Genomic DNA, 13557 nt, shown 5'->3' on the forward strand with positions numbered 1-13557 from the left:
GAAGCTGCAGATTAAACATCTCTTACGTCCCAGCTTTCCATTCTATATCATACCACGTCAACGATCCAAGTCCCAGACGACATTCACAGTAGATAACCAGCGGATACAATCTATCTCTCTTTCGTATCAAAGAAGCTCATAGTTTGCGTTCAAATATTGTATCTGAAATCACAATTTCTAATTATCACTTTTTAATCCTAAAACCATAGTTTGGAATAAAATGTTTTATGAGTTAGGCTCATTTTTAAAATCATTTTATTAAAGTTAGAAATATGAGTAAGAATACTTGCAAAGAATTGAGCAATTTGTCTGGTATTCCCCTGACCAATTCTTTGGGCAAGTATCTTGGCGTTCCCCTCCATAGTGATAGAGTCTCCAAAGCTTCATTTAAAGAGACTATTGATAAAACTTCTAGCAAATGTGCTAGTTGGAAAGCTAATACTTTATCTCTTGCTGGACGTCTTACTCTGATTCAGTCTGTCAATTGCGCAGTTCCTAACCATATTATGCAAGCTTGTAAACTGCCTGAGCCTGTCCTTAATGATTTTGATAAAATTAATCGGCGGTTTCTTTGGGGGAACTCAAAAGAAAGTAAGAAAATCCATCTTGTTCCTTGGAAGGAGGTTTGTGAACCTAAAAACATAGGGGGCCTGGGGATTAGACATGCTAAAGATAATAACAAAGTGTTATTAATGAAACTTCTTTGGAGGATGTGGCAACTTCCTTCTGCTCTTTGGGTTCGCTTATTGTGCGGTAAATATAGAAAAGATAGGATTTTTGGAGGTCCTAAAGAGAGAGTTTTAAATTGTTCTTTTCTTTGGAAAGGCCTCAATTCGGTTTTCTCGGAGTTCTGTTCTGGGATTGGTTGGGCTGTGGGTAATGGGAAGTCTATCAGTTTCTGGAATGATAAGTGGATTGGTAGTAGTTCTTTATTAGAAGTGTGCAGTTCCCCGCCCCCAGTTAATATTCATCACTGGAAGATTGCTGATGTGGTGGATTCGGAGGGAGACTGGATTTGGTCAAAATTTGATTCCTTTTTCAATTTGGATACTCTTCTGAGAATTAGAGGTTTCAAGATGAGTAGCAAGGAGGAGGATAGGGATATTCATTGTTGGGCGTTGACTAAAAATGGAAACTATACATGTAAGTCGGCCTTTGAGGCCTTTAGCCACAATGAGGAGGGTCCTCACTCTGATATTTGGAAGTTTATATGGGCCCTTAAGATTCCTTACAAGCTTAGAAGCTTCTTATGGCTTGGTATTAAAGAAAGACTGCTTACTAATTCCGATAGGAAAAGACGCCGTCTGGTGGAGTCTGGTGAGTGTAGTAGATGCAGAGGGAATGAGGAAACTATTTGCCATGCCCTTAGAGATTGTACTAGGAGCAAAGAGGTGTGGAGGAAAGTTCTCCCTAACCATATATACGATTCGTTATTTTCCCATTCAGATCTGAACTGGTTTGTTGATGGTGTTAGAGGGAAGTTGCTGGCTAACCTGGATCATGGTGAGATCTTCTTTGCAGTTGTCTGTCACCAGATTTGGAATTGGAGAAATGAGATCTTTGGAGCTGAAAAGGTTTTTATCCCTAACTTGGTTGAGTTCTTCGCTAAAAAATTACATTATATTATAGATAGCTTCAAGGAGGATCCTCTTGCTGTGTATACCCAGAGAAAGGTTAGCCATCTCCTTTGCTGGAAAAAACCTAGGGAAGGTGTGGTGAAACTGAATACTGATGGATCTTGTCTTCTTGATGGTAAAATTGCTGCGGGTGGTGTCTTGAGGGATAATGGGCGGGCTTGGCTTTCTGGGTTTGCTCAGAATCTTGGCTTGGGTTCGTCCTTTTCAGCTGAGATTTGGGGCATTCTTTCTGGCCTTAGTCTTGTTAAAAGTCTGGGAGTGGAAAAGCTGCTGGTGGAATCTGACAATATGGAGGCTATCAAAATGATCTCCAGTAACAAAGCTATTTGCTTAAATAGCCAAAATTTGATTAAAAGTATTAAGAGAATCTGCTCTTCCTTTATTTCCATTAGTTTCAGCCATGTTTTTAGAGAGCAGAACCGGGTGGCGGATCGTATGGCGGCTGCAGGTCATGAAGAGTTGGGAGAGAACACAACCTACTCTTCTCCTCCGGCGTTTATTTCTTCGTTCCTTTTGGAGGATGTGATGGGGGTTAGCTTCCCTAGGCTAATCCCGGGTTAGGTTTTTTTGTTGTTTGCTTTTATTTCCTGTTCCTACCAAAAAAAAAAGATTGAACTCAATTAATTATCCTAAGTCAATATTAGTCAAATCCATGTTAGACATAATATAAAGGGATAATGTGTAAAAATACCCTCTAACGTCTAAAATGCTGCAATGTTACTGTTAGAATATATTATTGTTATTAGAATATATTTGTATATATGATTTATGTATTATTTAGTCAACCTATAAATATGGTTGGTTAGAGGATTCTTATCTGATTCTTCTCCTATGATTACTCCTGATATACTTGTATTTATTCCTAAGTGATTAATGAGAGAGGCAACAAATTATTCTCTTTCATGGTATCAGACTCTAGGTCTAATTCCTAAGTCTTCCGCTTTCTCTCAACCTCTCTCTCTCAATTAATTTTTTGTTTTACGACAGTTCTCTGCCAAGGAGCCGGCCGAACCCCTCCCCCATCCTTCTTCTTTCCGATCTGTTCAACCTTCCGCCATGTCGGACACTAAATTTCACCCCGCCCTCGCCGTTTCTAATATCCGCAATCACATCAATATTACCCTTGAACTGGAAAATGTCCAATACTCTACCTGGGCGGCATTATTCAAGATTTGTGCCCTCTCCCATAAAGTCCTTCAACATATTATTCCTCCCGACACCGCTCCTGGTCCGAGGAGTGCAAGTGACGAAGAATTATGGATCACTCTCGACGCTACTGTTCTCGGGTGGATTTATCCTACTATTTCCACCGACCTTCTCCACACCATCATTGTTCCTGGTTCCACGGCCATGGCGGCTTGGAATCGCTTATGAGATCTGTTTGAAGACAATAAACACTCTCGTGCCGTCGCTCTTGAACATGAATTTTCTCACACTACAATGGAGAATTTTACCAATGTTTCGGCCTATTGCCAGCGCCTTAAAGAATTATCTGATCAACTTAAAAATGTTGATGCCCCGGTATCTAATGACAGATTGGTTCTTCAAATGGTTTCAGGCTTGACAGACGCCTTCATCTTCTAAGCAGAACGTTTTTCTTTTCATTCGGATTGAACAAGGTATTTGCTCATACAAGTTAAGAACACAATGAACCAACACAAAAACTGATCCGTTAATCAGTAGAACAATTTTCTTTTCATTCGGAATGAATAAGGCATTTGCTCATACAACTTAAGAACACAATAAACCAATATAAAAACTCATCTATTAATAGGTACAATGATTTTATTTTCATTCCGATAGAATTAGGCATTTCTCATACAACTTAAGAAGACAAAGAACCAATATAAAAACTAATCTATTAATTAGGCATTTGTTCATAAAAAACTTAAATCTTTTTTCAGGGACAGATTAACACTAATAAGAGATTAGTTATTTTAAACATCAACTTACCTACAGTCTCATTTCGTCCGAGTGAGAACGAAGTTTTCGCCGGTGACGTTCTGCAATCATTGCTTTTTTCATCTGACTTAGTATGAGTGGCAGGAATGAATACTGCCTCTCCAACATTTTGCTCAAATGTCCAACGTTAACCCACATGTGATCTTAGTCGTTCTATTGATCAAATGCGTCAGGAATACAATTTATTGCATGAAAAACCAAACAGATGATGAATACAAATGCTACCAATTGGGAGGACAAGAATTACTATAATACTCTGCAAACCTTGCCAAAAGTCATCCTCCTTGACATTTTCCAAAGACATTGCTGGACAAGAAAAAATAGGTGCACAAAATGCTATCTCCTTTTTTTCGGTTCGTCTTGATGATGTGATGCATTCATGATTTAAAGCAACAACAGATGATGAATCTTCTTCTCCAGATCATGTAGAGACAAATGGAGTTGATGAGCTGAATTTCTCCCCTAAGATTGAAATTGATCAACCTGGAAAAGAAATGACATGTGCAGGTATGGATGTTGATGATGAGCAAAAGCCCTTGGATATTATGATTCATCCATGTAAAGCTGAAGCTAAAATCTGGCTTGTTGAAGAAATGGATGAACAGCTGTTGTTCTTGATGAGGATGAACAGCTTGATAAATCTGATAAAGAAAGACACAGACAAAGACATAGAAAGAAAGGGATTAAGATAAAATGGGAATATACAATTTTAGAAAGAGAGGAAACAGAGAACCAGTCAAAAAGGAGAGTCAAAAGTAAAAAATGTTAGTAACGGTCTTAGTGGCCATACTGTGGTCATACGTTAAAAATTGAAGTTCAGTGGCCACAATGTATACAAAGGAGGTTTATGGTTTTTGGGAAAATATCAATTTACACTCCACGTACAAAATAGTACCAATATAGGATTAACGTTTAAAAAAGAGTACCAAATTTAAACGTTAAGCTTATATTAGTGTTATTTTGTACGTGGAGGCTAAATTGTTAGCCCTTTTTTAAGGTTAAGCTTACATTAGTGCTATTTTGTACCTTATCATCATACTTATTCAGAAAAATCAGGTCATTTTTCATTAAAAAAAGAAAAAGAAAAAAGAAAAATAGATGTAATACATTAAGTTTCATCAACATAGATATAAAATACCTCAGGAAGACATAAATTTTTATGAGCGTCCTTGAGCCACCATATTACAGAGGTTGGAGGATATTCAAAATCAAACTCCAATTCCATCTTCTTTTGATTCTCATTTGAAGGTGAAAAAGGTTTGATTTCATATTCTGACTGCAAAAAGATGAAATGTTAAAGTAGCTAAGGCACCACCAAGCAAAGTGCATATATAAGCAAGAAAGGGTAAATGACACCTATGGCCAATGAATTTTATTTATTCTCATAATATGACCACTAAACTTCAAAACATTCAGCTTGGTGCTATTGATATTTAATACTCAAGCCAAAATTCCAATGCTCAATTTTGATCCGTATTTTCACTCATTAACAAACAGATTATGATCCTATTGAAAGACAAAAATAAGTTGATTGGAACAGAATCAACAGATTGAAAGCCAAAAAAGGAACCAATACAGAAACTTCATCTTTTTTCCCTTAACTCTTGTTTGGGAGGGAGTTAATGGAGGTAAATAGAAGTAACAGAAGGTTAAATATCTCATTAACCTTTTTTTGGAATTGTTTTTAGAGAGTAAACGAAGGTTAATGGAAGTTAAATGTTTACTTCCTTTAACCTCCACACTCTTAACTTCAAAATTGGGGGTTAGTGGAAATAACCTAAAGTTCATTAAAAAGTTACCTCACTCTCGTTTACATTTTATAAACTCTCAAACAAGATTAATTTTTAAATTTCATTTCCATCACTTCACTTTCCTTTCCAGATTTAACAAGTAATAAGTAATTAGTTATTCTACAAATCAGCTTACTGGAAGCCTCATTATGTCCTTTGTCTGAGAACAAAGTTTTCGCCGGCAACGTTCTGCAATCATTGTTAGAATATCATTTTTTTCATTAAACTTGGAATGAGTTCCCAAATCATCGGTTGAACCACTCATATCTAGATATGGATTTTCTTCCATTTTCTTGACTGTCTGTCTTTCCTACAAAAAAAAAAATTAAATTCATCATATGAATCAGATCAGATGCATATGAAAGTTATTTTCCCTTGTCATCCATCCCAGCTTGCTAATCACAAAATCAGATTTCAAATGATAATCATCAAATAAAAAACTTATAAATATTCATAAGAAAAAAACCATCACATACACAACATAATGCAGAAGATTCATAAAATCTATAGGTGGGTAAGGGTTTACTTGTAGCTCAATCATCGTCATTCAAATGAATACTTTCATAAGCTTTAAAAAAATGATACCAATATTCATTTCATCAATTTTTTCATGTCAAAATTCAAATCAAATTACCAAAACAACTTAAGAATTATCAATTCGGTCATTAAACACAAAAGGGGGAAAAAATAAGAGAGTAGGATCCATTATCATTTTATCATAGTAATTTTCACTGACCCTAAAACCAGAGGAATGAACAAAACAAAATTGACAGAGAACACAAAAATACCAAACAATTTCAAAGATAAAAAAAATAACCACCGTGGCAATACACATAAAAATCAACAGAGAATGAAGAAAGAAAGTACAAAAACTTGCCGATCTACGAAATGCCTCTGATTTCCTTAAAAATGCAATCTATCTGCTTCTTCAATCTATAAGAGCTGCGATTTCCTCTCCGGCCATCTTGGTTGGGATATGCAGCAGCTGGCGGCTAGATTAGAGAGAGGAGGTAGAGAATGAGGGAACTGCGCATAGCTCTAACCCTAAAATAAGACTTTTATAAGCCTGATCTAACGACGAAGGATCAAATTCACGTCATCGAAAACGTCATTGAACGTTACTTCAAAAATGATTTTGGATTTTCCCACAAAATAATGCTAAAATTACAAATAAGCCCCTATAAAATGTTTGATTAAAAACCAAAATTTATCTCATTTCAAAAGTGAATTTCTTGAATATAATTATAAATAATCATAAAAAAAAATCAACGAAATTGTTCAGTTTATCAGAAAACTTATTTAAAAAATCGATGAGACACTTAAATAATAGTCAAACTAATATTTTTAATTTTTGGTAACGTGAGGTTAAAATTGATTTTGTTTGGCAACTTTAAACTAAATTGGGTTAAGGTGCAAAAATACCCATAATATTGGCAGCCAAGAGCAATTTTATCCCTAAAGTTGATAATTTGGGTCAATTTTACCCCTATTATAAAACACATGTTTTTTTTCTTATTCTGCAGCATATCAATTCGTTCTAAAAAAACATATTTTATTATTTAATAATAGAATTAAAGATTAATGTTTATAAATTCGATGAATTTTTTTAATTTTTTTGTCCCATCCGTACAAAAGACATTATATTTTTTTATTTTATTTTATTCACATCCCAACATATGCTTGTGATTTGTTATTGATATTGGCTTTCTCTATATTTCGCACATATTTTCTCGAGTTTCACCAGGTTCACAAAAATTAGATTTATAAATGTGTTAAGTTCCCTTCATTCTAAATTAATATTCTTATATAAATAATCAACTTATTGATGATTATGAAAGAATTATAAAAGAGATAAACAAATGTAAAGATCTTGATGCTCAAATAAATCATTTGGCATGTAATCAGGTCTACATACGGTTCTTTATAATTTATTTGAATAACTAATTTATTTGTTCAGATGTATATACATATGTTTGATTTTTATAAATAGGAGAATGAAAAGTCAATGTGGAAGAGACGTTAATGTTGTAATGCAAAACCAATTAGAAAAACAACCCGATGAATTCAGGAATATTCGCCAGGAGGAAATAGAATGAAAAAAGACATTGAATCTTTTAAGATATGCATAATTTGTTTAATATATATTTTTATTGGATAACATGGTTTGTATTCTAAAAAATATGGTTGTGCTCTAATTTTTTTTAAATGATGAACAAAATAAATCATATAACATCAATTTTAAAATTTATATTTGTTAAAACTTTCAAGTATCCATAGAAAGTCAATGCAAAATGTTGCAGTATATTAAACTTATATTGAGATTTGATATAGACAATATTGATGTAGTGAAACAACTTGGACTAGATGACCTTCTTAAAATTTCGAGTCAAAACTTGAAAAATCAATTGATTACCGATCTTGTGTATGATGTGAAAAAATGTGAACTCTATGTTCATGAGAAAAGATTAAAGTTTACTGCTAAGGATATTGAAAGAACTTTAGTTTTGCCTTCAAAATGCCAAGATGTAAAACAGTTCCAAGGTGACTGTAGACCTGGGCATGGGTCGGGTCGGTCCGGGCCGGGCCGGGCTTTTAATAAAGCCTAATGAGCCCAAGCCCAGCCCACAGAAAATTTAGTCGGGCTCGGGCTCGGGCCTAAGATATGAATCCCAAGCTCGTCCATCCAAACCCATCTGTATTTGTAAAAATTAAAATCATAAAATTACTATAAAATTCACAAAACACAGAGGTAATTCACAAAACACATAAAAGGCATGCAAAGCAATAAATATGTAGGCCTTTAAGCATACATAAAGTTAAAGGATGTACTGTACATGAAAAAAAAAAGATATTACTAATTTTCTTCTCATGGAAATTTCAGCTAAAGAGATTACTCTCATAAATATAAATAAAGTCCATGCATATAAAATAAAATTAATGCGGAAATAAGTAAAAAGAGGACATGATTTGCATTTCAATTACCTTAAAGATTGAATTAATCTGTTGAGTGCTTATAAATACAGTTGATTAGATCATGTTTCAAAAAAAAAATACAGTACTATAATTTATGTCTATAAAATTATATTATAATTTATATTTATATAATATAATAATTTATAATTTATTTACATGATATGTTATATCGCGTCGGGCAGGCCGGGCCGATGTAAAATTTGTAAAGCCCAAGTCTGCCCAGTTTTTGGAAGGCTTATACGGGCTTGGACCGGGCTGGGCCTAACAGCATTTTCATGTGTCCAAGCCCGGCTAAATGGGCCTGGACGGGTAGGCCGGGCTCGCCGGCCCATGCCCAGGTCTAGGTGACTGTAATGGTGATACCTTATAACGGCTAAATATCTCTATGAAAATGGATAGTGTGAAACATTTGTACAATGAGCTTCAAGCTTTACCTAATGGAGAGAAATTCCAAGCTTTTATTTTTTGTATGCTCTTGGTACAATTATTGTCTCATCTTCAAATACATACATTCATAAAAGAATATATTACCCTTTTAAATGACTTGTCTAAAATTAGAACTGTGAATTGGGAATAGTACACATTAGGGTTTCTTCAAGATGGAATTTTAAAGTTCAATCAAAATAATTATGGATGTTAAACAGAAAATGCCTAATGGTTGTATTCTTATATTGCAGTTATGAATTTTAATTTTCATTAAATGTTACTTTTCTTGTATATTATCTAAAAATTAATATTTTGTTTAGAACATACATTTGTTGGATATTCTAGTTTATCTATTACCAATCAAGAAATGTCACGGCCCAAACTAGGTCATGGCCGGTGCATAAATTAAGTTAACTTTAATATATGCTAGCCTTAATTCTGAACTAGTAACAATCCTAAAATTAACATAATATCAAACTCGTTGAAATTACATCATAAAAACTTAAGAAACCAACTATTAGTGGCTACACCTCATTAATCAAAAGTCTCCAGAATGTAAATAAAACTAAATTTAAAGCAGTCTCCTTCAACATCATTCCAAAGACTACCTCACAAACAGAGATCCTAATCTGAAAAAAGAAAGAAAGATTCAACATGGTATGAGATTTTTGTTTATATGAGTGAAAACCTCGGTGAGCGATAGCTATAGCACACAACAGGAAAGGAACATGCATGCAAGCTGATACTCCTCAATCATGACAATTATAGTTTAAAATATAGTATTTCAAAATCAGTTAAACTAAAGCGTCAATATAAGATGATCAATTCAAAATATAGGTAATCAACAGTAGTGTTCACATGGACCCTAATGATCACAGTAAATTTGGTCATTCACTATTAGATGTATGCTGATTAAAATTCTAAGGTGGAGATTCTAAACATCCTAAGATTTAGATTTAATCAGTTTACATCTAACGGTGAATGACCAAATTCACGTGGTCATCAGGGTCCATGTGAAAAATACTGAGGTAATCAATTGTCAAACATAATAATGAAGCTTTTCAAAATATTTCAAATATTAAGATAATGAGGAAATAAGGCAAAAGCTTTAAAACACATGGTACGGTGTAACAGAGTGGTAATACTGCACACCATCAATGCTAGATAAATGGTAAATGTGCTACCAATAACAGATACAGATAATAGATAACAGATAATTGTCTTTACCGATGTTATGCATGATTCTAATGCTGACACAACTAACGACAAACTGACAACAGATAACCTGACTCAAAGACAGATGCAAAGTCCTAAAGTTATGAAGATCGGTGAGAGGCTAGATGATAGATACAGGTATATCGAGCACTTGTACCAGTTTGAAAACATATAATATAAATATAAATATATGTCAGAAATCATAACTGATTGAATGAATTATCAGATTTTAAAAATAAAAGTAATACCTACGGTAAATTGCGTATACCAATCATATCAAATCAAAATCTCAATAATTTCATTGTAGATAATAAAACAAATCAAATATAAAGGCATGTTTCCATAATATACTCTTTAATACTAAGGATATTTAGTAAACATAAGGTTCAAGATATACGTTTTTATTAAAAATAAATCCAATCAAATGCCAATTTTTTATAAACGATTTCCAGTCTGATATTTCAATCAAATAGTGTCATGTACTATAATTACTACTCACTTGAAATACGGAAGAATGTTTGGTCAAAGATCGCAACTTCCAGTCAACTAAACGTCTGGGGGAATTCTAAAGTTCATAGATTAAGAACGATGGGAACCAAATAAATTAATCTAAACTCATTTAAAGTAAAATGTAAAAGGGCAATGGATCTAAGGAAAATAAAGGTTTAAGTTATAAGTTCCAAACAGGGGTTCATGATGCTATATTTGGAGCTGATTAATGAAATGAGGAATTAGAAACCACATTGAAAATTTACAAGAATAAACAACAACCTAAAAAAGATTTCAGAGTCTGATTACAAAAAAAAATGTAAATAAAACACTCTATAAATAAACTGAATTGGACTGATGGAATAATTTCATGAAAAAAACTAATTGAATAATAGCATAAAATAGGAAGATGTTTAATTCCATAAAAAATCATGGCATCACTTGACATTTTATCTATATATATATATATATATATATATATATATATATATATATATATATATATGTATAATAAAGCTTTCTTGGTCCATAAAGTTGGAATCACAAAACTAATGAAATTCAATGCACAAAACTTTTTTTTGTTTGTTTTTTTATTGATGATAGTGATTGAAAACAAATAAAACAAAACTCTGATTATACAAATACAACTTAGCATAGAAAACCATTATTAAATTAAGAAAAGGAACTACATCTTTGCCCAAAAAGTAACACACCGGGAGGGGCAATTAATTGAGGACAGTCATCTAAGAAAGCAATAAATCCTACTAAGTCTGTCTAAAAGAAATCGGACAGGCACACAAAGAAACCAACCTGAAGACTTGAAATAGCTTTACCCAGAGAAAATCACCACAGAGAAAACAATTTAGACGGAGGACTGAGGTAAAGCGGCTACTCTTCAACCAAAAGGAGGAAAGTATATTATTTTTTTTTATCTTTTAGGGTTAGTTGCGTGAAGAGTGGGTAGTTTTAGGAAGGCTGACTCAATATTAAATAAAGTAAAATAAAAGTGGATAGTTTTTAGAAAAGATAACTTGATACTAGATAAAATAAAAGTGGATACTTTTTTATAAAATAATAATAATAATTGATAAAATTCAGGATCATACAAGAAATTTCAACAATACAATATTGGAATGCTGATGTTGTTAGTAAAGTTAACAACAACATTTTGAGTTTGGGAGATGTTAAGAGTGAAAATATATGAAGTGCACTTTTTTGTTGCAATTTTTAAATACTAAACTAACAGTTCACATATATTTTTTGTTGCAATATTTTGTAGGTGAAGCTTCTATATGGAAATGATATGGAATCCTACAAATGCAACGTGAATTAACTCTTTATACTATTATTCATCTTATAACATTATCATTAATGATAATTCTAACTTTATAATTTAACATAAATTGTAAATTTGATTTAATATTGATATTATATATGATGTTATCATTGAGATTCAAGATCTTAAAAATGAAATTGAAGTTGCAAAGAAAGATATCAAAGTTCAGTTGAAGAGTAATTTTGCAAAGGTGAACACCAATATTCAAAAAGTACAAAATGTCAATGATGTTCAAAACGTAAAAACCGAATTTGATGATTTAAGAAATGAAGTTAGAGATTTCAAAAGTCGTGTGTTATTGAAATTAGACCAAATAGCAATTTTCATATCATAATCCTCTCCTACCCTTCATAATTTGGATACTGAGGTAGCAGGTGTAAAAAAATTATTGATTAAAATGTTGAAAAAAGAATCTCCTTTGCAAGATCCAAAATCTTCATTTGATCAAGTTGAGGAACACACTCCAAAAAAATAGTAAAGGCTTAGAATCTGTTAAACAAAAAAGAGGCTTAAGACACGGAAACCAAAGCGACACACTCGTTCCAATAACTATATCGAGATGTACGTATATGTTTCTATATTTTCTGTAAAAAAAAATTAAACTTCCATTTCACAATATGTTTTTATATGTATATTATTCTTAACTTAACTATATTTTTTAATATTTACGTGTAGTCTTGTTCTCCAATTCAAATAACGAGTTCGGAATCTGTTATGGAGGTTACACCTAAGCACGTGTTGGATGTAAAAAATCAATATTGTTCGATCAAAGAAATGACAAAGTAGTCGAACTTGAATCTAGCTGTGAAAATAAAATGAAGAAATGGAAACATTCTCTAGTGATGGTAAGAAATTGGATACAATATTTATGTTAACCCAAAAAAAATATATTAATTTCATATACAATTTCAAGAATATGGTACATTTTAATCACAAATAGATTTTTAATCAGGAGAATGTGGAAATACAACCTCACGAATTATATAAGTGATATATGTGATTTTATATTTGAACAACAACACATAATAATGTAACTAATTATGATTTAAATGTTATTGGTGGATTTGATTTTTTTATTTGACTTGTATATGCATAATATGTTCTATATATTATTTCAGTTGTCTGAATCCTTATGATTTTGGTAATGCATTTGCTAGTATGATTGAATTGTCAACCTTGGATCCTACAGCATATATATATATATATATATATATATATATATATATATATGTGTGTGTGTGTGTGTGTGTGAGATCTAGTGTGACAAGGGGTTAGGGTGTGACAATGAGCTTATTGTGTGACATAACAAAACTATATAGTTTTGATGATAATTAAAAAGGGCAAGATGGCAAATTTGTAAATAAAATGAAAGAGATGATAGAGAAAATTGTTTTATTTCTTTTCTTTAAAATACATTTTTCCGACATCTCTAACATCGTTTTCCAAAAATTTTTATACTATTAGACTCGTCTAAATTATACGGTCATTTTAAGATCCCTGAAGCTCAAGTAAAAAAAATTCCGGTGAACGGAATTCGGGTGGACGTTTTCCGGCGAGAAAAAAAGTGCCCAGAAAATTCTCAAAAAAATTCAGAAAATGTAAAACATTATTCTAAGAAACTTTAATTCTTGGGTCGAAGCGTGATTTCTTACGTTTTAGTCCCAATAAAACTTTTTTCTTAATTTTATCCATTTTACATGCTTCAACAATTTGTTGGGTCAAAACTGTA

At 32.5% G+C, this 13557-nt stretch overlaps 1 protein-coding gene across 2 annotated transcripts; it reads right to left on the reverse strand.

Annotated features, from left to right (window-relative positions):
- Positions 1 to 3309: 3309 nt before the first annotated feature.
- Positions 3310 to 6425, reverse strand: LOC136232731 (uncharacterized). Of its 2 annotated transcripts, none has more exons than XM_066022105.1 (4): positions 6267 to 6425; positions 5526 to 5694; positions 4738 to 4875; positions 3310 to 4240 (listed from the first exon to the last, which is right to left on the reverse strand). In XM_066022105.1, the coding sequence occupies exons 2-4, from the start codon at positions 5676 to 5678 to the stop codon at positions 3977 to 3979; spliced, it is 555 nt and encodes a 184-aa protein (XP_065878177.1). In that variant the 5' UTR covers positions 5679 to 5694; positions 6267 to 6425; the 3' UTR covers positions 3310 to 3976. The 2 variants fall into 2 exon arrangements, with proteins under 2 accessions (XP_065878177.1, XP_065878176.1); XM_066022104.1 differs by having other exon boundaries at positions 5526 to 5699.
- Between the last annotated feature and the right edge of the window lie 7132 nt (positions 6426 to 13557).

The sequence above is a fragment of the Euphorbia lathyris genome, chromosome 6 (assembly GCF_963576675.1).
Source record: "Euphorbia lathyris chromosome 6, ddEupLath1.1, whole genome shotgun sequence".
Lineage (NCBI taxonomy): Eukaryota > Viridiplantae > Streptophyta > Magnoliopsida > Malpighiales > Euphorbiaceae > Euphorbia > Euphorbia lathyris.